Source organism: Camelus dromedarius, chromosome X (assembly GCF_036321535.1).
Source record: "Camelus dromedarius isolate mCamDro1 chromosome X, mCamDro1.pat, whole genome shotgun sequence".
In the NCBI taxonomy this organism is placed as follows: Eukaryota; Metazoa; Chordata; class Mammalia; order Artiodactyla; family Camelidae; genus Camelus; species Camelus dromedarius.
Genome location: NC_087472.1, coordinates 98,107,671 through 98,131,860, shown reverse-complemented (window position 1 = coordinate 98,131,860; position 24,190 = coordinate 98,107,671). Strand labels below are relative to the sequence as shown.

Here is a 24,190-nt window from a genome sequence, read left to right as displayed (position 1 = left end):
TTGACAAGTTCTCTTCTCAAAGCATAGCTCCCAGCATGCTTCTGCTCATAAGCTAGGCTCTCAGTTCCTGAGGGGGAGTTCAAGGCCTCTTCAAGACCTGGTCCTAAACCACCTTTGCTGTCTCATCTATTTTTATTCTTCCCCCCAACAAAGGCAGCTCACCCACCTTACAGGACTCCTCACTGCTCCTGAACTTGTCTCCTTTAAATACTATGTCCGTGGTTTCCCAAGGCTGAAATTGTCCTGTTCTTGAGTTTCCAAGCACTTAGCAACTTTATTAAGAAACTTATTTTGGTCTTGCTAGTGTTACAGTTAATAATGACCTGTTTATCTCCCTCACAGGATCCCACACTGAGGACCAGACTCGAGTATTATTTAATTTTTCATCTGTACACCTCATGCGCACAGAAGGACTAGCAATACATCTTGCATGTGTACTGACTGAATAAATATTTTTGGAATTGAACTGGGAATTGCAAAACATTTCTAATTATAATTATTTGCAAAGCTTGCTTACTGATTCAACAAATATTTATTAAGGGCCTGCTATATGCCAAGCACTGTATAGGTCTCAAAGTCATAAACATTGTAAGAACAGCTCTACAGAATCAAGGTGTTTGTTAGGAAATCTTATTCTCATAGCATAAGTATGAAACAGTTTAACACCTGGTGTATTGAGTTCTCACAAATATATCTGAAAGGGGAGGTGACCTCCAACAAGATTCCTCATTTCCCATAAAGTAAGGTCCCCCACTCCAATAACATATGAATAGCTTAAAAATGGGTTTATGAACATGCAGGGAAGAAATTCTATATTTGCTAGGTTTCTCTTCATCATTCCTCTCTTCTCTCCCTTTTTACCCTGAGTTAGTGAGGAGGACTTTGTACAAACCATACAAAACTGAAAAGACATAGGGCTGTGATCGCTTGTCCTTTGTTTCTTAGTGTGAAGGTGGGTAAATTGAGCTGGAAGAGAATGAATCATAGTTCTCACCAGTCTTCATGGATCATGCCTCCTGCTTTTAGCAATAGTTCTTCCCCATTAATTTTTTAGAGCCTTACTTGCCTGGAAAGAGGAGTCTGATTTTTAACTATTCTGGGCTCATTTGGAGATGTTTCATGTATCCATAATATCTCTGGTTGCCAGAAAACCAGTTCTCTGGTGGCTGGACATCTCTGTCTCTCTTGGAAGCAGTACTCAAGGAGCCATCACTCTTCTTTGTCCCAAGGTGGCAGGTGGGTAGTTGGTAGTGCATAATGCCTATACCACACTTTGAGAACAGAGTGAAAATAAAGGGCATTTATTTCCACCCGCTGTTTCTGCTCTTCCGTGTCCCTGAAACATACTTCCTAATAAGCTGTTGTCATGGTCACTTGCTTTTTTATCTCTTACAGTATCGGGATGCCCTTTACAAGTTCATGGTGGATACTGCCGTGCTTTTGGGAGCTAATAGTTCCCGAGCAGAGCATGACATGAAGTCGGTGCTTAGATTGGAAATTAAGATAGCTGAGGTAAGTCTTAATCTAAAATCTTTTTTTTTCCTTTTCCTTATTTTAAAGGCAGTATACCCTGAATGAAAATATGAATAAAAAAGTGTTCTGTGACATTGTCCTTTGGGTCTAAGGTAGAACTAATATCATCCCCACCCCTCCTCCCCGGGAAGTAACAGGAAGAAAAACCATGACAGAAAGAAGAGCTCTTCATTCCTCCTGTTTGAAGCCCATTCAGTGACCACATGCTGCTCAGCTGTGGCCAAAGGACAGCAGCAGGGAGAGACGCTTATTTCCCTAGAGAAACTCCTATTTGGCTTCAACTGAAGAATATATATTTAATACATCCTTAGTGATTTGGCTTGAGTAGAAGGTTATTTTTAGTCTAGTTCACTCTATACACCATTCCTACTCAGAGTCAGTCTGATCTAAGATTGGAACTTTGGGAAGTCTATATGCACCCATAGTGGATACATAATTTGATATAGAAAGTGTATTCAAGCATGTTGGTAAGCATTTTTTAGCTGCCTTTCTATTGCTGCTTTGTCCCCAGGCCTGTTTTTCATTCTTTTCTTGCCCCAGTTTAACGAATGTCATTGTGTCATATGCCGTGTTCTGTATAGGTCACCTTTTAAATTCGTTCAGGCTCATGGTGGAGACAAAAAGATATAAGAAAAAACTTATGGGAGAATCATGAGAAATCCTAAAAGAATAACTTTTTCTAGAAGAAGCAAAGTATAAAGTCTGTATGCATTCCCAGGACCAGAGGGAACAAATATGGTGAAATCTGCTTGTGGAGATACCTGGTAGTGAAAAAAAAAATGATCCTTTTGTCAAGAAACTGTTGCATATTGGTTGGTAGTGTTTTATAACAGAAGTTGGCCAAAACCCTGAAGTGCATGTGAGTCTGAGAGTTGCTGGGTTTGTGTTTGGCGAGGTGGTGGTGGGGGGCGCCAAGGTGAAGAGTGGGGTGATGGGCAGGGTCAGGAGGAATTGTTCTCTCGGCGGCGGCGGTGTGTGTGGATCTTTCTCCAGATGACTCCTTGCAGCGCAAAAAGTTCATTCCTGCAAGTCACCTTTGAAGACTGTGCAAGGACCGCTGCAGATGTCCTGGAGTCACACACTGCCTCTAAGCCATGTCTAGAGGCCATCTGGGTTCCCTTCCCAGGCTAATTGGAGACCCAGAGATCCAATTTGGACTGAAGCTCTGAACAGCGGGAAAGGCCTTGCCATGAGCCAGGGATTTGGACCAAAAAGGGAACTAAAAACAGCTGGGCTGAGGCAAGACTGGGAATTGTCAAGAGGCTAAATGAAGTGACAGATCCATGGGGTGGGACAATGTAGCTGGCAGATAGCTGAAAACAGCTCTGAGGCCAGAGGGCTCCAACCTGGGCCTGTGAGCCTGAGTAGAGGGAGGGGGAGTGTGCATGTTCTCGGAGGCAGTGCCTCACCTAGAGCCAGGAAGCGGTTTATGAGTTACATGAAGTCTCTCCAGTTGAGGGCGAGGAGGGAGAAGCTGAGGGCACTGAAGCATTTAGAAAAGAGGGGCAGATGTCTGCCACTCAGCCCTCTGTGATTTTGTCTTGAAAAATTTGTGATTTGAGGATTTTTGGCCCGCCAGTAATGCTCACCTTTGTCTCTTAAGTCCCAGGTCACTAGGGACATTGAAAATTAGTGGGGCACGTAGTCCTAGGGAAACTTCTGAAGCTGGGGAGACAGGAAAACCTAGCTAAACACAAAAAATGTAAATACAGCCATGGAAGTTTGCATTTAACTGATCCCAGCTAGAGAGGTGTATATAAAGGGAGGTCTTGTTGATGGCGTGTCCCTTGAGATTAGAGCCAAGTGGAGGCTAATTGGAAAGACTTGAAAGAGAAAATGAATCACAGGCAGTCTTGAATTATAGTTCAAACCATGAAGGTGGTGATGGTGGATAGGGATGCAAGGGTAAGGAGAGTCCTGTGTGAGTTGGAAGGTGGCAAGTTTAATGTAAGGGACTCAGGTGATGGAGGGCCTTAAGGCAAAATCATAGTGTGGCTCAGGGGCATGGGGAGCTGCTACCTGTCCATGGAAGTGATTAAGATGGCCCTTGAGGAAGGTCATCATTGCTGCTCTTCTTAGATTAAACATGGCAGAGGCCAGAAGCTTAGATTTGGCATTGGCAAGTTGGCCAAGAGCATAAGTACTGGGAATGGAAAGAGCCAGGGCTGGAGATGGAGACTTGGAAGTGTGTCTGACTGGTGGCTGAACCCACACCCCTAGCAGTGGGGCCAGGGGAGTCTTAAGGCCAGAGAAACCAGAGGGAATAGGAGACGTGAGGAAACGAGCTGTTGACAGAATGGTCACGGGTGGCAGTGCTGTTCAAACAGTGTAGTGCTCTTCAGTGACACTGTTCCTCTAGGGATGAAGGGGTGGTCTGTAGTCCATGAACTACTGAGGTCATTACCGGGACACCACAGGTGACGGCGGGATGTTTGTCTCAATTGCCCAACCTTAGTTTGGCTGTCAAACCTGAGCCAGTAATAGATTTTGTCCATCCACATTATAGGTTAGGGAGGGCTTTGAGTAGTTATTTTTGTACCAAGGACAGTGTTTCACACTGAACAGGACTGGAAAATTTCTTTTTATTTTCTTAATCTTGCCTAAAGTGGTATCTTTTTTTCTATCTCTCAGATTTGGCAGCACACCAAAATCTTAAAAAAGTTTATGATACTATGCAGATGTTTTGGCACATGTAGAAAGTAGTCATGCAGTAAGAAATGGTTCATTTGAAAAAATAACCAAAGTCTCTTTCCAACAGATAATGATTCCACATGAAAACCGAACCAGTGAGGCCATGTACAACAAAATGAACATTTCCCAGCTGAGCGCTATGATCCCCCAGGTTGGTGAAAATGATCGAGGAGATTTTATCTTAACTGGTCATTTGACAAGCAATTCTTTTTCACCTCTTTGTAAATTTTTGACTCGTAAAACCTACCATTGGTCTCTTGGGTCATCATCCTCTTTGTCAGTCATCACGTAAAATACCTCTTATCTGTGCATCAGAATGCCTTCTTTTAAAGGTTTCAGAAAACCTTTCCAAGAGTGGCTTAAAAACTTAAAGCCCATTTTCTTATTTGACAAAAGTCTAGACACAGGTGGCTGTACTGGTTTTGCTGTTGCCCAGTGTTGTCAAAGAGCCAGCTTCTTTCTTTCCACTCTACTCTTCTTAGTGTGTTGGCTTTTTGATGTTGTGTTAGATAACTCACAGTTGTAAGGTGGCTGCCACAGCTGCATATGTCACATCTGCCATCAGGGCAGGAAGAAGGAGGAAGGGCCAGTGAGGGCCATGTCTATCTCTTATACCAGAAAAAAACAGAGCCTTCTAGAATATTCCCAGATGTCTTCCCTTTATTTCTCACTGAGTAGGATTGGGGCAAGTGGCCATCCCTACCTACAAGGTAGGCTAGGCGAGTGAGTAATTGGTTTTCCATTTCAAAGTAGAGGCAGACAAGGGAGGAAAAGAAGAGAAAAAGAGTGGAAATGACTTTTGGATTAGCCAGGTAAAAACACCAAGATAGTGGTGCTGTGAGAGGGGACACCTTTTTGTTGCTGTTTGTGTCCCCGTGTGTAAGAAAGACCATGCCAGAGAGAAGACCAGAGGTGTGCTGAGGCATCTGTGTCTGTGGAATAAGTATGGTGGGGGGGGAAGTACAGGGGGAGGGAGGGGAGGGAGAGTGCCAGAAGGAAGGAGGGAGCACACAGGAGAGGAGGGGAGGAAGGGGGAGAGGGAAGACGAGGAGGGAGAGTGGAGGGGGTGGAAGAGCAGGGAGGAGAGCGCTGGAGGGGTCAGGGGAGTGGGTGATGTGCGCTCGTGGGGTCCATATTGCAGGTGGTTCTGAACACGTGCTCCATTTATGATTCCAGCGATAGGTCTTGTCTGGGTGGCAGTGATCAGGCATTCATGTTTTAGATTTGAGCAATTGCATCTTTAATTATTTGGTCTGACATCACAAACTGTGGATTATGTTCGCTGGACTCTATTTTCCTTTCTTATGGCTTGTTGCCCCGCAGAAGTTCACTCACTTGGTTTTTTTTTTTTTTTCTCTCCTCAGTTTGACTGGCTGGGCTACATCAAGAAGGTCATCGATACCAGACTCTACCCTGAGCTAAAGGACATTGGCCCCTCAGAGAACGTGGTGGTCCGTGTCCCTCAGTACTTTAAGGATTTGTTTAGGATATTAAGCTCTGAGAGGAAGAAGTAAGAGCTTTCTTGTGCATTTTACCATGACTTTTATTTTTCCTTTTAAATTATAAGGCCTTCCCTCTCATGTCCTTTGAAAACTGTTTTTAAAGAAAGTTACCTCACAAGAGTCTTAGGAAAAATAGTGGTGCCCTTTGTGACAAATTGGCCAAAACCATCGTCCGGTGTGATTTACTTGCTCTGATGACAACAAATACATAATGTTTTTGCCCCTTATTTCTGTTCTTCATACTTTTCTCTCTGAAAGACTAAATTGTTTATTAGTTTGGGGAACTAGTTATATAATGATGTTATTTTCTGAGATTTCTATATGAAAATCTTTTCTCCCCCCTGGTTCATTCTTGGTCTTTTGCTGCTGGGTTTTTTTTTTTTTTCCCCTTATTTCTGTTTAGCCAGTAAGTCACTTTGTGGCAATAAACCAAAGTACCTATACTGAAAAGATGTAAGACCACTCTGAGAACCGTAGAAAAGTTAAACTGATGAAACAATGTCAGAACTGTCAGGTTTTTCTTATTTTAAAGAATGTTTTAGAATTTGTTGCTTTCTTCTTTTTAGCACTATGAAACAAGGAAATTCTGAAAATATCCAGGAAAGAGAATTTTATATCTTCATGGAGCCATTCAGATTTGACTACAGAAAATGAAGCACAGGAAGGTCAACTAGTTTACAAAGACAGTTTACTAGGCTAATTGCCTGGCCATGATTAAAAATTATACTTTCTTATTTGGACTTAGACAAGGCTGTGTTGCTGGGAATCATCATTGCCAGGAATTATATTAAAAAAGGCACCTGCAGAAGTCCTCAGAATAAAATTTAGCATCCACCCCACCTATGAAAACACTTAGACACCTTTGAAGAGCTGTTTGTTTTAAGATGATTTTTTTTTATGATGAAAGCAATATGTGTTCATTGAGGAAAGCATATAGAAAAGTAAACATACAGAAAAGGGAGATTAGAAACAATATTTAGATTCTACCACCTAGAGATAAATAGTGATTCTTTAAAAAAATTTCTAAGTGACAATCGAATCTAGAGGTAGGTAAGTATACGTGTGGACTAGAGCCTTACTCTTCAAAGTGTGCTCCATGGACCAGTAATACCAGCAGCATCACCTTGGGCCTTTGGTAAAAATACAGATTCCAAGGCCTTCCCTCCAGAGAGACCAACACAGTAGATCTGGGGTGAGGCCTAGGAGTCTGTATTTTAACAGGCACCTCAGGAATCTTATAATTAGTTTTATTCCCACAAAAGCCTAATTTATAACTAGGGGATAGATAGGCCCTGGTTTACTGTATTAGAAAAATAATCTTATGGTGACAATGATACTTTAGAACTGCAGGACCTATCATGACAAAAAGGACCAAGAAAGACCATGATTGGAGGGGGATTTTAATCTGCTTCTTGTCAAAATCATAACTTGGACAGGTGTAAACATAATGAACTACAATAGAAGAAAATGTAAATAGAAAAATTACCTGCAGAACATTATATACGTAACAAAAAACCCTCAGATGTTAAGAAACTTCATTTTTAATTAAAGATAAAAACCAAGTCTCTTTCACATAGTTTACTCTTCAGCAACCAGTTCATCAAAAACAACTTATGTTCTGTGTATTTTTTATGTGATTTCAAAACGCTGTATGAGAAGTTTGATAACACTTCATTTGCATAGCACAGTAAGTGTTTTAGACTGCTAATCATCTTGGAGTCTCACTAGTGTTGCATCACGAGAGTGGTGAAGGAGATGTCCCCTAGGCTTCCTTCCTGTTGTTAGCATGTTAGTCAGGACAAGCCAGACACTGTAATAAGCCCCTCTAAACTCTTGTTGGCTCGTACAATAAAAAATGTACTCTGTGCTCATGGAAAGTACAACGTGGGTGTCCCTGTAAGGCAGCTTTCCTCCAGGTAGGGACTCGGGAACCCAGGCTCCTTTCATCTTGTGTCTTTGCCTTCCTCAGGAATTTTGGAATCCTCCCCATTCAGCTGGTGGATGGGGAAAGAGAGTGGAGGATTGCACAGGAGGTTTTGTGGGAAGGCCTAGGAGTGGTGTGTGTCACTTCTACCCATATTGCTTTGGCCAGAACTCAGCCACATAACCCATTTAACTGCAAGAGAAGCTGGGAAATAGAGTCTGGCAAAATATCAAAAAAGTTATCCAGTTTTATTATTTAGTCCCCCCCATCCCCACCCCCATGACACAGTGAGCACCTGACGGTGGGCACTCTTGTATTTGCCTTTGTAACTTCAAGGCCTAGCATGGTACTTTTCATATAGAAGATACTTCCTAAAAATTTCTAGAAGTAAACCAGATACCTCAAACACCACTATACAGGAGGTGACAGGAGCAGAAGCTGAAAGGATAAGGAGGGGTTTTTCTTAGGGGAAAACTAGGGGCCAGGTAGGGGAGAGTGGGAAAAGAGGATGTTGAGCATGTTGGGTGATGCAACTGGCGTTAACCTAGATGTTGCCTTTGAAGCAGGAGTCTGGAAAGCTGGGGGAAGCTTCAAGGGGCTGGTTCGGGCTCAGGATGTGTAGAGGAAAGGCATCAGCTTCTGGTTTCCAGCATCCTTCTGCCTTTCCCCTGGAGGCACCATTGAAGAGAGAGTCAACCTATCTTCCTCAAGTTGGGTGTGTCTTCCATGCCTCTGTCCTGAGAATCTGCCTATGAAAATCACATGTGGGTTATGATGACGTTAACCACCATTATGGTTAACAGTTATCTTTGACCCTTAAAATAATTCTGTGTTCCCATTTTACAGATGAAGAAGCTGAGGTTAAGCAATGTGCCCAAGGACACATCTCTAAGAGGAGGCAGAATTGAAATTCTAAACCTTCCCATTTCTGCATCCTTTCTCTTTTCCATACATGTCCCTGGGTAGAAAAGAGATGCTTTTCAGATACTTAACTGCTAGTTTTGAAGATAGACAACACTCCTGCCACTTTCAGGGTTACCGAGCTGTCCTGCGGTGGTGTCAGCTGCATTTCTTAACTGCTGCCCCCCTCCTTTATCATGCCCCTGCCAGCTGGTGGGATTAGGCCCCCCGCCTTCTGACTGACTGGCTATGGGGGTGGTGGCACTGGCTCTGGCAGGTAGTGTGTGGCACAGAAATTGTGTAATGACATTCCCCCAGACGTGGTGCCAGAGACTGTTGGCCCTTGTGGTTCAAGGGAGTACGTGACCAGGCAGGGCCATTTGGAGGCATGAGCTGGAGGCTGCCAGTGGGGAAAAGAAGTTGGTGTTCAGGGTGGAAAGAGGGTGATGTGATGGGTCCCTTGAGTGACGAGCATCTCTTTCCAACTTCATGTTGAATGATCTCATGTGCGTAGTTTGAAATCACCTCTGGTGGGAATATTCACACCAGGGAAATTGACACATGCTATGAATCATGTTTTTCCCCTTGGCAAGTCGGCTGTGAACCGTGTGCCAGCACGTTGCTGCTTGAGGGGCGCTGCAGACTCCCCTCCCTCTCTGCCTCCCTCAGCTCTCCCCCCCAGTTCTTGAGGCTGCCTCACATACTCACCATTAATTTGGTCTGAGGAGCACGAATGGCAGTGGGGAGAGTCTGAGGAAGGATGGGTTAGAGAGATTTGACTTGGGATGTTCTTCCCGGCAAGGTCTGGCCTAGTGGTGGTCATCTGCAGCAGAACTTTCTTTTAGCTATCTGGGCTAAAACAAGTCTCTGTGATCTTTCCTGTCTTCAGTTTGACGTTCATATAAAACATACTATGCAAATGAGAGTGTGGGTTGTTCTAGATGGGCCAGTTACCATCATCATGTCACACTGCTCCCACACGGCTGGCTGACCCGAGAGCCATCTCAGGAATATGTGTTATTAGTCACCATGGAAATGGCACAGCTGGGAGGGGATAGGTCATTAAAAATTCATCATCACTATTGAGATAGAAATTAACTCAGATCACACATCCTTCTGAGGTCAGGGCATTTTTTGCTTAGAAAAAAGGCAACACTTAACAAAATAATAGATTTTAAAAAATATGTGTTATGGACATTGCATAGTGTATGGGGTTGTTCATATGTTTGGAAGTGAACAATGATAAAAAAAAAATCCGAAATTTACTCTTAAGCACTTTGTTATTTATTTTAACTTCATAATAACCCTATATGGGAGGGGTCATCCTCTTTGTATGACAAAGGAAGATAAAATCAATGAGCTTAAGTGACTTGCCGAAGCTCACACATCTAGTGCATATGGAACCAGGGCGCATATCTAGATAATTGGTATCAGCCAGTATATTGCTGTTTGTTTCCAAAGGTAAGAATTCGTCTGCATTTTATCAAGTCATCTAATAATTCAAAGGTATTGACAATTTCTAGATGTGAAAGGTAGGGCAACAGTGGACTTCGTATCCTGAGAGGGAAACCAGGATGTTTGTGCTCAGGCCTGGGGCTGGAATCCTCATATCCTCTATCTGTATTAGGTGGTGAAAAGCAAGCCAATTTTGGTTTGAGTTTATTGACATTGTATCATTTTATGTCATTTCTCAAGTGAAAAAAGTTCTGTAGTTTTGTATGAGTAAGAGGTCCCTCCATGGAGTTTTTCCAACACATTTCCCAAGGTGTTCTGCAGAGCATCAGCTATCAACCTCAAGACAGTAAATGTGCATCTATCTCTGTTAACAGGACCATTGCCAACTATTTGGTGTGGAGGATGGTTTATTCCAGAATTCCAAACCTTAGCAGGCGCTTTCAGTATAGGTGGCTGGAATTCTCACGGGTAAGTTTTGAGAACATTGCAGTCTTACATCACTGGATAACTTTACATGCTGGAACAGTCTATATATTAACTAATCCAGTAAAAATCATCTTTAGGGATTGGGCAGAGGGAGTTTTGCAGCTCAAGCTCTACTTTTTTTTTTTTTTCTTTATTTCTTTTTGTTGAGGTAAACCTTACATACAGTAAAGTATACTCAAGCTCTACGTTGATGAGGCTATATAAGGATATTTAGGGCAATACTTAGGACCACCACATTGTTTTGACTTTACTATTCTTACCAATTTATTACCTTTTTGCCCCAGTGTTTTTAACTGGGTCACTGTAATTATAATTGTAATATTTCTTAGTGATATATTTGTAACTATCTTTCATTTCCAGTATTCTGAACATTCAAAATATGCATGATACATGTATTAGATGATAAAGTTTCATCTTCAGGATAGAGTTTTGTCTTGAACCTTACCCTGATCTTCAGTTTTTCATTCATTCTAATTCTGCTAGGCCCAAGAGGCCTAAATTTAGTCTCCTGTGAGATGTGACTCAGCTGCCCAAAACACTTTTTTTCTCCTCTTCTTCTCCAGGCTCTGAGACCTTCTCTCCCACTCTTGGTCTCCTCTGAACTTATATACATGTTACTCTTTGTTTCGGAGGCTATTGTGTATGTAATTCTTCTAATTCAAGACTTAAGAATTTTGTGGGGTTTTTTTACGTTTAAAAAATTTTGTGACTTAAAAAATACTTTAAGTTCATTTTTCTCCCATTCTGGAATTAAGTAATGACAAAGTTTATAAGCTGTAATTTCATTTAACAGACATTTTAGTTATTAGAGAAAGTGATAGGTAGAGAACTTCTTAATGGGTCATTACTCTTGAGGAATAGCAATTATTTTGGATATATTGTGGCCCTTCAAGTCACTAGAATATTGAGCTTTATAGAGCACATCATAAAACAACTATATATACTGAGGTCACATCAAAGGGTTAAGCTACAAAACAAGTAGATTATATATATGTGTGTGTCTGTCTTTTTAACTCCCATGGATCACATAAAAGATGGTACCCAGCTGCTTTCCACCCCCACTGGGAAGAGAATAAGAGGGAGAGGTGTCAGAAGTAGTGTGTGAAAATTTGAGGTTTGGTATGAGGGGATGTTTCTTGAGTGTAAAGTGCTAAATATAATACTGAATTGCCAGAGAAGATTGTAGGATCTCTTTCTCTAGAGGTTTTAAAAATAGATTCATTTCTTACCTCTGAGAGGGGTTGTGTTATCAGAAAATAGAGGAAGTATATATGTACTTCAGTGTTAACCCCATCTGCCCTGTACCAACAGCCTGTGTCTAACAGCGTTCAAGGGACACCTCCAGCCACCATTCTCAGGGCCTCGCTTCCTTGCTGTCTGCCTTCACTTTTGCATTTTGAGTGCGCCAAACTCCCGACCTACAAGGACAGTTTAAATGAGATTTTTTTTCTTTGCTTTCATCCCCAAGAGTAAACCTTTGAGCCTTCCAAGTCCTGCTTTGGAACCTCTTTATTTGTTTGTAAATGTTTTCTTAAAGCTATTTGATTGGGACAGATGGGAAAAGCATTTACATGTGTTTTTTACTTGGTCATCAGTATGTTCTATTACGACACAATGTAAATACACTTCCTGGGTGGTTGATGGTGGGCGTGTTCTCCTGGTCTGCCTTGTGAGTGTACTTCCCAGAGCTGGGCAGGAACTTTGATCATGTATTGATTTTAGACCTTTTGTGGTGGAACTTCAGTTCTCAATAGATAATAAATACTATCTGGGCACTTGGACAGCATCCCTCATGTCCCTGCTAACTGCAGACAAGCTATGCTGTTGTCCAAATCCTTTGTTTAATGGGGAAAATTGGAAGGAAAGAAGGACTGTATTAATTTCCATTCTCAAAATATTTTCATTTAGTTTTAAATATAACTGGGACAAACAGTAGTTTTCTTTGATTGATTTTATCTTTCACTTTACTCTCTGACACATGTTTATTGGTTGGAGTATGCAGTGTTTTGTACACTGTTTTCTTCAGATTGTTTGCATTTTTTCAGCCATGGGTTTTATCTAAGTGAAGCTCAATCTGGATAAATTATCTCCCACAGGTAATCCAGGGGACCACAACTTTGTTGCCTCAGTGGGACAAATGTGTAAACTTTATTGAAAGTACCCTCCCTTATGTTGTTGGAAAAATGTTTGTGGATGTACACTTCCAGGAAGACAAGAAGGAGATGGTAAGTGCTATTCTGTAGCTGATAAAAGCAATGCTGGTCAACCAGATCTGGCATGAATAAGGTCAACAGGCCAGTGTCAGCTTTCAAGCTCTTAGAGTGATGAATCTTGTAACAGTTTTCCTTCAAAGAGGAATTCCTGCAGTACCATATTATCTAAAAACTCAGATTCAAATGTAGAATGTTACGAAAATTAAGAAAATTTAGAAGTGAGTCAGTAGGGTGAAATCATGCCACATAGAGCCAGAATTTCTCCTGTAGAAATTATTTTACTTTTTTGTGGGAGAAGGTAATTAGGTTTATTTATTTATTTACTTTTTAGAGGAGGTACCCCCAGTGCCAAATCCAAGACCTCGTGCATGCTAAGCATGCGCTCTACCCCTTGAGCTCTACCCTCCCCCCTTTCCTGTAGAAATTAAACGTGTTAGGTCAATACTTAGGAAAAGAGAGGGCCTAGATAATTTTATGATTGGATATTTGAACTGTTGTAATTACAAAAAATAGAGATTTTTCCAGTCAGACTTCCATGTTTTAGAGTTGAGGAAACTGGAGACCCAGTGATGAACTGATTTGTAATATATTTAACACCTCTTAAGTGATTTAGAAATAGAAATAAAATGCAGGGTTTTTTTCCCCTTTCCTGACATTGTCTTCTCAAAAGTATAGAAGTGTGACATTCATCTCACAGAAAACACTGTCAGACCTTCATAAAAGTAAGAAATCCTTTTATTTTGTAAATCCTTTTATTTTGTAAATTTCTAAACTTATATGAAAATGGAAAGAGCATTGTAATACACTTCCAGGTACCCACTATCCGTGGCTATTTGTAGTTGCTGTAGTGGCATTAATGGCCCAACCAGATACACCTACTAATAAAAGCTGAGCTTTAATGCCATTCATTTATTCAACTAATATTTATTGAATACCTGTTATAGACCAGGCACTGTTCTTGGCATTTGGGATGCAGCAGAGAACAAAGATCCCTGAGCTGACATTCTATTGTGGGGGAAAGACTAAAAATCAACATAATGCATATGTTAACAAGTGTATTAGAAGATGATAAGGACTCTGGAAAAGAGAAGATCAGGATAAAGACAAGTAAGGAGTGCTGGAGGGTATGGTTGTGTGGAGTGGGTTGTAGGACTGAATAGGATGGTCAAGGAGAGCCCCACTGTGAAGATGACATTTGGCAAAGATTTGAAGGAGGTGAAAGAATTAGATATGGCAGCCATCTGGGGAAAGAGTGTTCTAAGTCCATGAAACAGCTCTAAGGCAGGGGTGTGCCTGGAGGCCTCAAGGAAGAGCAAGGAGTTCCACGTGGCTGGAGCAGGGTGAGTGAGGGCGAGAGAAATAGGCACTGAGGTTAGAGCAGTAACAGGGATGGTGGCATTTTATAAGACCTGCAGGACATTGTAAGAATGTTGGCTTTTACCTTTAGTGAAGTGGGGAAATAATGCAGGTTTTCGAGTAGACGCCTGATGCAACTTGATTACGTTGAGAGAATCATCCTGGCTGCTGTGTTGAGAAGAGATTGTAGCAGGTCAAGAATAGAATCCCTGTGCTGCATACCAGAAACGAACACAGCATTGTAAATCAACTGAACTTCAATTTAAAAAAAAGAATAGAAGCAGGGAGGCCAATTAGGAGACTATGGGAGGGACCAGGCAAGAGAGGATGGTGTCTTGGACCAGGTGGTAGCAGTGGACGTTGTGAGACAGGGTGGTATTCTGGATACATTCTGGAGAGTAGAACCAGCACATTTGCTGACAGATTTGATGAGAGGCCTGTTAACTGAGAAGGTGAGTACTGTGGGGAGGATCAGGCTTGGAAAGAAAGATCGAGTTCAGTTTTGGCCATGATGAATTTGAGATGTTACCCAAGTGGAGATGTCGAGGAGACATTAGGGTGTGAGTCTTGAGGACAGAGGTTGAGTTCGAAGGTGGAGGAGAGGGAAGGATTTCTCATCTTGGCTGTGTGTTCTTTTCTGTCTGTTTCAGCTGTGTTGGAGGAGATGGTCTATTTTGAATTAGACGTTTGAATTTAGTTAGGTTTTTTTTTTTGGTATGCATTTTCTTTGTGAAGAATTATATTTTACAAATGACATGAAACAAAATATTCAGGCATGATTAACTAATATACAGGAGGAAAAATAATTTTTCCCATGTTGTTCTAGGTTCTTGGCTGACACCCCCTTGTAATAAAAGATTAGTAGGAGATAAAAAAACAAGTACAATAACATGCATACTTCCTGTATACCTGGGAGAGACCCAGGAAAACTGAGTAAATTCCAGAAATAGCCCAAGCCACCACCTTAAATTCCAAGTCTAGCTAAAGATGAAAGAAGATGTTGAGGGGTGGGGGAAGCCAGTTATGGGTTTTACCAGACAAACCACAGTAAATAAGGGTACGAGTGTTATACAGATTTAAGTCCTGGCCTTCTCCATTGGTAAGAATTTCTGGAGATTTAGCTCTCTTCCTCTTCTTGGTACAGAGAGGGACATACCCTTACAATGGAGATTTCCCTTATAAATGTTAATTTCTCTCACAAAAGGGTAACTTCAACTCTGTTTCCAAAGATTGTCCTGTGTCTGCAGCCTCTCAAAAATAATCAGCCCCAAATAATCAGTATGCCAAAGGGGGATATTTTGGGGTGATGTATTTTGCACCCATTCACCCATAGCAATCCACTGTGGTCAGTCAGAGACAAATATGTAAGCAGCTAGGATACAGGTGGTCATTAAACACTGAATTTAAAGGCAGAGACACAAAAAATCTGTTAAGTCACAGTAATTCAACTGGTTGGTATCATGTGTTGCTATGTATTACATAACTATGTACTAAAGTTTGCTTTGGAACACCATACATCTAAGTGCATTTATTTGGATCTTTCTGATTTTTGTACTTCGGAGAATTTTCTGCCAAGTTTGATACTTTATATTTGAACCTGAAAGTCCTCTTCTTGCAAATAATTCCACTGAAGAATTAATGTCTTATTTCAAAATACTCAGTATTCCCTTTGTGTGTTTTTTTTTTTTCACTCTTTGGTCAGAGTAAAGGGATTGAGAATTTATCAGATAATCACAGTGGTTACATTATAAGCTCTGGGAAGGATATAAAAACAATTAAGGGATAATGGAGGTGTTTTTTTTTTTTATATAGCAGGATTTTTTTTGGCGGTAGAAGAATTTTAAGTAATATGAAAGGTATGTGGATTGATTTGTTTTTCTCAGTTTTGGTGTGAAAGACCCTTTATCATGTGTCAGGGTGTGACACTCTAAAATTAAGTTGATTTTGGCAGTTCCCCCCTTATTTTGAGGTACATGGGACACGGAGGTAGTATGATAGTTACGCAGATACTCATCTGTTTTACAGAAAGTATTTTGCTCCTTTAAGCAGAAGCTATTTGCCTGAGGGAATACTTAAGTTGGAAACTTATAAGAGAAATATCTGGCTTTTTATAGCCATGTTACAGGGCTCCCATCCAAGAACCACCTGGAACCACTGATTTACTTGAAAAACATTCCGTATTATTAGCTACAATCCAAAGAGAAAAACAGAAAGATCCCCAGTGGGACAGATTTCAGAGATACTAACTCAGATGGAGGGCTGCCATTGTTTTATTTTCAAAAACAGTTGTTAGGCAAATGAATACAGTTAGAAGGTTAAACTTCAGGTACTTCTCAAACTTTAATGTGTTCAGGAATCACAGGAGGATCTTCCCGTTAAAATGCAAAATCTCGTTTTATTTTAATAAGGATCTTTTAACTGGGTCTGGGTTAGGACCCAAAAATTTGCATAACTAACTCCCAGATGATGCTGATGCTGCAGGTCCAGGGATCACACTTGGAGTAGCAGGGTCTTTGCATCTTTCATTGGTTTGCAAGCCGATACTAAATGCAGCCTTGCATTTACGTCATGTGAGTAGGGCAGGCATTTGACTCGGGACAGCAGTACTTGGTTTACTAAAACCTATTGCATTAGTGCAAGTGACCGCTCCGATTTTCAGATCTTTGAGAATTTCCCTGATTTAGATTGGTTTAAATGGACTGGGCCAAACCCTGTGAGGGCCTCCAGGCTTGTTGTTGCTGTTGTTTTCACTGAGCTATTTAGTTTTCCTTTAAAAACTGGTACCTAGGTACCTGTTTCCATAGCCTCTTAATGGTGGGTTGGCCCAACTGCCTCTGGTTGGCACCCTTATAGGGAGGGCGGTTCACTTTGTTTCCTTTCTAGAGGAGAAAGCATCCGCCCCCACTCTCCCAACTTACCAGGGTTCTCTTCCTTTTCATTGGGGAAAACACACAATTTCACATTAGTGTTTCCTTATGACTTCCCGTATGCAAGTCTGCACATGCACACATATACACTCATATTCATTCATTCACTCATGACTATGGGAGTTTTACAAATTTAATTAGAAACGGTAAGAATAGTGTTAGTGGATAGTAAGACCCCTAAATTAGGAAGCCCACCAAAGTGTGGATCCTTGCCACTGGCTGTGAAAGAATTCTCAGAAGAGGCAGAGGGACAAAGTGAAAAAAAGCCGCTTTATTTCTCAAAAGAGGAAAACAAAAGAAAGTGCTTGAGCAGTGGGAGGCAGAGCTGGGGTTGGGGGGGGGAGAGGGGAGGCAAGGCACTCAAGCAGTCAGCTGCCCTCCGGACATTTATGGGAGATTTCTGCCATCATGTCTTCCTTCCGGGCCAATCGCCTTGTCTTCCCTCCTTGTATGGGCTTTTCTGGTTGCTGTCATGCAGTTTTGAGCTGTCATGGCCCTGGTGGGTGTGTCATTTAGCATGTTAATATAATGAGGCTCAAGGTCCACTGGAAGTCAAATCTTCCACCATCTTGGGCTTTGAAGGTTCTAAGCAATTCTTACTGTTTCTCTTTGCAGCTGCCTCCTGAGACTTAGATAAGAGTAATTGGTTTCTATTTGAGGGAGGGGCAGGGGTATGATCCTAGGAGCCACAGCCTTAGTAACAAAAGGAAAGTTGCTTTTAATCAGAATGCCTGCAACCTGGTGGACCCAGTGTCCCCCAGAAAAAAACTGTCTCTGAAGGTTCTCATCAGCTATAAACAAGAGGCAGGGGTTGGGGGGCCATAGTTCCTACAGAAGCTGAAGATACTGAGGAGGAACCAGGACTCTGCCCCAAGGCTGCGCTGTTGTTTCCTGGCCCTTCCTTCTGCATCCCCTCCCTTCCCAGATTAGCAACTGTTTGAATCTGCCCTTTGGAACTCAGGGATAGTCAAGGAAGCCTATTTCCTACAAACAAGAAACGGGGGCGGGGGGGGGGGGGCGGGGGGGGGGGGGCGGGGGGATACGGAAAGATTTGTACCAGGGCGGACTGCACAGGGTCCTGCTCAGTATCAATACATGTAGAGAAAGGAGAATCTTTCCACAGAAAACTGTGTAAAGAGGCCATGTGGAACAATCTCCTACATTTCAGATAGTGAGACAGGGCCTTAATCCACGTGGGACTGCCCGCAGACTTGACCTGTCTTAGAGGGACAGGTCCCTGGAGTGAGAGTAGGGAGTCGCAGAACTCTTCGGACAGTGGTTACCTTTGTTGCCTAAAGTAGCACTATCCAACAGAACTTGGTATAAGCCACTTACGTAATTTTACATCTTCTACTAGCCTTATTTAAGATGTAAAAGGAAGCAGGTGAAATTAAGTTTAATAATATATTTTGTTTAACCAAATATATCTAAAACATTATTCCCCATGTGTATTTCATATTTCTAGCACATCTCAGGTGTTCAGTTCCCATGTGTGGCTACCATTTTGGACATGTGGTTACCATATTGGACAGTGCCTGTCTAAAGAATTGAAGAGGGACCCCTTGAGTTCAGCATGGCAGAGCTTAGTCCCTGGGTGAGTGAGTGCTAGTACCAGGACTGGGAAGGTGGAGTTGCTGGTATCTGACCAACTGGCTTTCTTGGAGGGCTCAAATATGAGAGGGGAAGGACTCAAGCAGCATCACACGAGATTCATGATCTGGGAACAGGGTTGGGAATTGGAGTCAAGCCGCTACTTGGTGAAGATGTTTCAGGTTCTCTGAGATACCAGCTTAGAGGAAGAAGCAAATTCCAGACTCTCCTCTGACCTAAACACCTTGGAGGCTTGGTTCTCACTGGCTCAGGGACTGGGTGGTATGGATTTGGCAAATTAAAGGTGTTTAGTGCCTGAAAGGTGCAGAGAACTTGGTCAAGTCAAAAGCCAGGGGTTCCAAGCTCAAATACCCTCACAGCCCATGAGGAACTTCAAATAATGTACAGTAGTAAAGCTGGCTGGGTGTCAGCAGAAGCCAGGGCAAGGGTAGTGATAAGTGACAGTTGCCCCTGGTCGTCGGTGTCTGGGACACAGTAGTGGTGAATAGGAATGAGTGTGCTGTTCCGCAGTCGGCAGGCTGTATTCATGCAAGGTCTCTATCGAGGTTTGCTAGGTTTCTGGGTTTGTTTTTTGTTTTTTGAGAGAAGTCAGAAATACGGATTTTTATGTGAAATCTCCCACATTTTAAATCTTGGTCAGTACTTTGGAAGCCAAACTAAATATGTCCTTGGGATACCATTTTGTGCCTTTTATACTAGCATTTTCTCGCAGTTCTCAGAACCAAAAATCAGGACCTTGTCTGTCAGAGAACTTCTTTGATTTTAAAATCTTATTTAGAAAAGATAATACATATTTAAAAAACACAGCATATTAACTGAACATTTAACAAGTTGCTTTTGTGGAAAGTTATATACAAGATATGAAAGTGGAACTCTCAGAATTCACACTGGATTGTCACTATAAACAGAGATGATGCTCTCGTTCTACTGTGACAAATCCTGATCTGTAGGCTCATGACCTAAATGACAGGAGAGGGGATTTAGAGGTATGTGTGTGTGGGCAGGGATGCCTAAAGTTGTTACTTATTATTTTTCTCTTCCATTTCCTTTTTATTGTTAATGATAGTTTATATCTGTAGTGTAAGAGTAAATGCCCCAGATAGGTATCCATGTCCATGTGAAGATCGCAATGATGGATATATTATGTTCATGAAATCTGGTGATGATAATAAAGTAGCTAATTTTCATTGAGATTTAGATAACTGTCTAGTACTCATTCTAAGTGCTTCTGGTGTATTAACTCATTTAATCCTCACAATGGCCATACAATTGCTATTATTGCCCCCATTTTCCAGATAAGGACAATGAGGCTCAGAGTTTAATTCCCCAACATCATACAGCTTGAAAATGGTTTAGGTGGGAGTTCAAACCCAAATAATTTGTCTTTAAGCCAGTATTCTGTTACGTTGCTTCTCTCAGAAAAACACTCGAGTCTTCACCATTTTTTATGACTGGAATGAGAACAGTCATAATGAGGATACTTCTTAGTGCTTGTCCTACAGTTAGTTCGCTCTTATTAGGAAATTGTTTATTCATGTATTACAATCTTATAAAAGGCACATATTTCTTATTTCTTAGCATTTTAGAGGTAAGGAACAGTTGGAATAGATTTTTCCTCTAGTATGTCAGTATTTTAAAGACAAATAGAGTGAAAGCTTAATTCATTTAACCAGCTGACATTGCATTTTTTGTGTTCATTTAATTTTTAGAAGAAAGAGGGAAACAATAAGAAGCAAGCTGATTATCAGAGATTGCATCTAAGAGCAACATTTGAGGTGTATCTTTGACTCAGTCCATACACTGAGCTCAATTTCCAGTATCTTCTACATATATCATTCTGAGGAGTGATCCCTGATGTTTGGAATGGTGACCCAAGGCTCTGTAGGATTTCTCATCAAAACAATCTTTTAAAAATGTTTACCCTTTTTCAATTACTAAGGCAGACACAGATGTAAACATCTGTGTCAAAGAAAGATTTTCTTTTGTATTGATGATGAAAAGGGAAAAAAAAATCTTTATGCTTTGTGCTTTAATTGTAGTTCTAGAAAATTTAAGGAAATTGGAGTTCCCATTTGAACATTTTGGCTGAGCTAAGTTATTAAACCACATGATTTCATTTCACTTTAGACCTGTCCCCAAATTACTTATCTTTATTCATATATCTCAACTCTGCCAATAGGCATTTTGTTGCTAATCCCTCATATTTTCTGTTTTTGTTATAGGCTCCTGTTAAAGAAAACATTATTCTGATACCTGTTAAAATGATAAGGAAGACTTTATTCACAACTATTGCAAAGGGTGTTAAGACTTTCAAAGTAGGGGAGAGAGATTGGGCTCAACTCTGAATATGACAAGGACAGCTGGGGATTTATGGCCAATGAGCAGAGTGAGAGGGCCAGTGGGTGGGAAATTACTACGAGGAAACCTTCAGGGGTCAGGCGACTTTTGCTGAAGGCAGGCCAGGGTGCTGAGATGTCACGGGTGGGATATAAAGAATTTGACCAGGCATGGAGGGTGCTCAGATATCAAGGGTGGAGGGAATTCTCTCTGAATTGACTTACCAGAATTCTTGCTAAAACTGGGCCATGCAAACCTGGCGAGGACAGGATGGGGCCAAGGTTGAGGCCTGGTCGAGAAGGGCTCAAAGGAACTGGACTGAAGTTTGGTTAAAGAGAGACTCTTTCTCAACCCTCAAATCAAAGGTAAAGTCACCTGTCTCTTATTATACATTAAAACATTCTGTATGCAGAAGGTTAATTTAGTTGAAGAGGAATGAATCTTTCATTATCCTTCAGATTTAGACTTTATTAAATGAAAAATTAAAACTTTACTTAGTGTGTAAAACAATTCACTGATTTCTCCTGCACTCTAGCATCTTATTCCTTTTTCCCTTTGTGGTAAGGACATTGTTCATGTCCCCAAGTAATGCCATAGATGACCTGCAGTATCTTCCAATTCTCTGAGTGCTCTGCATGAGCAATTCTGGTAGTAATTCTTACCCTAATAACAGTTTTCTCCTCCCACCCCATACTGCTGCAGCTGGTGCCAAAGACTTAAGTACCCACATGGGTCCAATAGCAGTGGTGGAGTTTGAACTTGCAACCTCCCTACACTAGGAGTTCACCTCATTAGTTAGCTGAGATAATTGAATTGATTTACTGCCATTAATATTCAAGTTCTTCAATTCCCCTGCTCACCGTTTCTCTCAGTGGTTGAGTAAATGAGATGTAACTCTAACGTTAGTGGCAGAAGTCACATGAAAGTCAGTGTCATGCATTACAGCAATGCCCTTATACTGAGGGGTTCTTCACTCCTTGAGGATGCTGCTTCTCAAGGGTTGCTCTCAGTCCAGCCATTGTACTGATAAAGATAAAGCTTCCTTCAACACAGCTCCTACAAAGAAAGGGTATTCTACCCGGCTATCAAGTGTCCCTGTTTCTGTTTGCCTAGTTAATGGTATCAGCTATAATGTCAGGATCAGTTTCTCTGGGTCTTTACGGAAGACCTGTCTGAATTAAGGCAAACCAAATGATTTGAGTTTTAAAGGGCTTTAATATTGACCTCATGGAGAAGTTATATCTGATTTTCTGAAAGCTTGAGTTAGCGTCTCATAGCCCAGCTATACTCTTCTCAGTTTGGGCAAATTACCCTCTTTGTGTCTCTGTCTGATGATACATGAGTTTCTGCTGCTACAGTAGTAATGCTGGGTACCACTCTCAAAGCTTCAGTGGCCTTCACCAATCAGCAGTTATGGCTGATGCATCTGGAGTCACTTGGTTGTCCCCTGGGCAGCTCTGCTTATCTTGGCTAGACTTCTTGAATGTCTGGGGGTTGGCTGGTTTTAGCTGGCTTCGGCAGAGGGGATCAGGATGACTCGGCTCTGCTCCATGTGCTTTACCTCCATTAGCCGGCTAGCCTGGGCACGTTCTCCCTGCCATGGCAGATGTGCAGGTGAGCCTGCTGAGGCACATGAGGCTTCCTGAGGCCCAGGCTCAGAACTGGCATAATGTCATTTCTGCATTCTGTTGTCCAAACCAAGCCACGCGGCCAGTCCAGATCGACAGAGGGGGAAGCAGACTCTGCGTATTTAGCTAAAGATCTCACAGCAGAGGCCGTGGCTAGAGGCAAGGGGGTATAGAGTTAAAGCCGCTGCTGCAGTGAGTTGTAGATAGGGATACAAACAGTGCCTACCTGGCTAGTTTCTGATGAGGCCTGCGTGAGATAATCCATGTAGAAGGCATAGCACCATGCGTGCCTGGGGATGTCAGCTACTGTTAGTGCTGTGTTCCGTGCCCAAGGCTAATCCTGAGGGGAGAATTCACACCGTCAAAGAACTGTGGCAGCTCTCCTGCACTGCAATCTCTTCTTTCTAATTTATCTTCAACAGAGTGAGGGTGAGGGAGCTGCCTGAGGGGTTGGCTGGTCTACTCCTCCATACGTGCCCAGTGCAGTAGCTTCCGGTTGGGATAAAGGTCCTTTTAATGCTAGTGCCCTGGCCACGTTCCAGAACCTGCCCTATCATTTAATGCTAAATCTGTCTCATAGGAGAGTCTCATGAAACTACGCAAGGAGCCAAATATAATTTCTATAACAGATCCAGGTTTCACAACTCTATGTGGGCTAAATCTTATTATAGCAGATGTCATCAGACCCCAATCCTGACAGCTCTTTTTAAGCATCTTTTGGTAAAATGACATCCAGCAAAACAAGTAATTTAGAAAGCTCATTGGGAATTCTTTCGAAATAAGTGTGGACACTGCTTGTACCCTTGTCCTCAACTGTGCTGTCACGGTGATGACACATTTGGCCCAATGTTCTTGTTTGTCATCTCCATCTCTGGGTAACGCTGGACACTGTTGCCTTTGTCACATATTATCAGCCACAGTCTTTTCAAGCAGATCTGATCAGACCTGTGGGCCATGAAGACCTTGTACTGGAAATTCATTAACTGAAAGAAAGCACTTGGACCCTGCAACAGAGCTGAGTTTTGGAAGTGACCAAGCAGAATTCCTTGCTGGAGGGAGTTTATCCATAGCCAAAGGACTAGACCATTGTGAGATTGGTTGACTTCTTTTTTTTTTTTTTTTTTTTTGAGACTGGTTGATTTCGAAATATTATTCTACTCTCTGATCCATTTCGTCTCAGAGTGGGAAAGTAGGAAATAGAAAAATATGAGTTATAAAATTAGAACACAGTCTATCTGTTCATACCCAGTAAATATGATTTACTTTTATTACCTCCACCCTAGCCTTATGCTTTTTGGTAAAAGGACATGCTAAACTCCTGCACCACCAGACTAGCACATAGCTTTATAGCATATCTGGGGCCAAAATAACCTGATATTCTTTTTTTTCCCTTTTGCCAGCATTTTTAATAGCTTTGCAAGTTTGTTAATCCTGACAAATTGATATGATTTGTTTTATAGCTCACGTGGCTGCCAGAAACCTCAGCATTTTCTAACTATTCTTAGTTTTTCTGACTCTACTACTTTCCCAACCTTAATATGGATCTCTTCTTTACTTGTTAATTCAATGCCTTTATTATATTTTTTATCAGGAACCAATTCAAACTCATTTTTATAAATAGTTACAG

The 24,190-nt window shown here is 41.6% G+C and overlaps 1 protein-coding gene across 1 annotated transcript in view; it reads left to right on the top strand.

The window, feature by feature from the left end:
* Positions 1 to 24,190, top strand: part of PHEX (phosphate regulating endopeptidase X-linked) — a 167,665-nt gene that overhangs the window by 44,839 nt on the left and 98,636 nt on the right. The window contains exons 7-11 of the mRNA XM_010998806.3: positions 1,396 to 1,512; positions 4,292 to 4,375; positions 5,589 to 5,734; positions 10,380 to 10,473; positions 12,588 to 12,716. Of these exons, the coding sequence (XP_010997108.1) occupies positions 1,396 to 1,512; positions 4,292 to 4,375; positions 5,589 to 5,734; positions 10,380 to 10,473; positions 12,588 to 12,716 (570 nt within the window). The remainder of the gene's footprint in view (positions 1 to 1,395; positions 1,513 to 4,291; positions 4,376 to 5,588; positions 5,735 to 10,379; positions 10,474 to 12,587; positions 12,717 to 24,190) is intronic.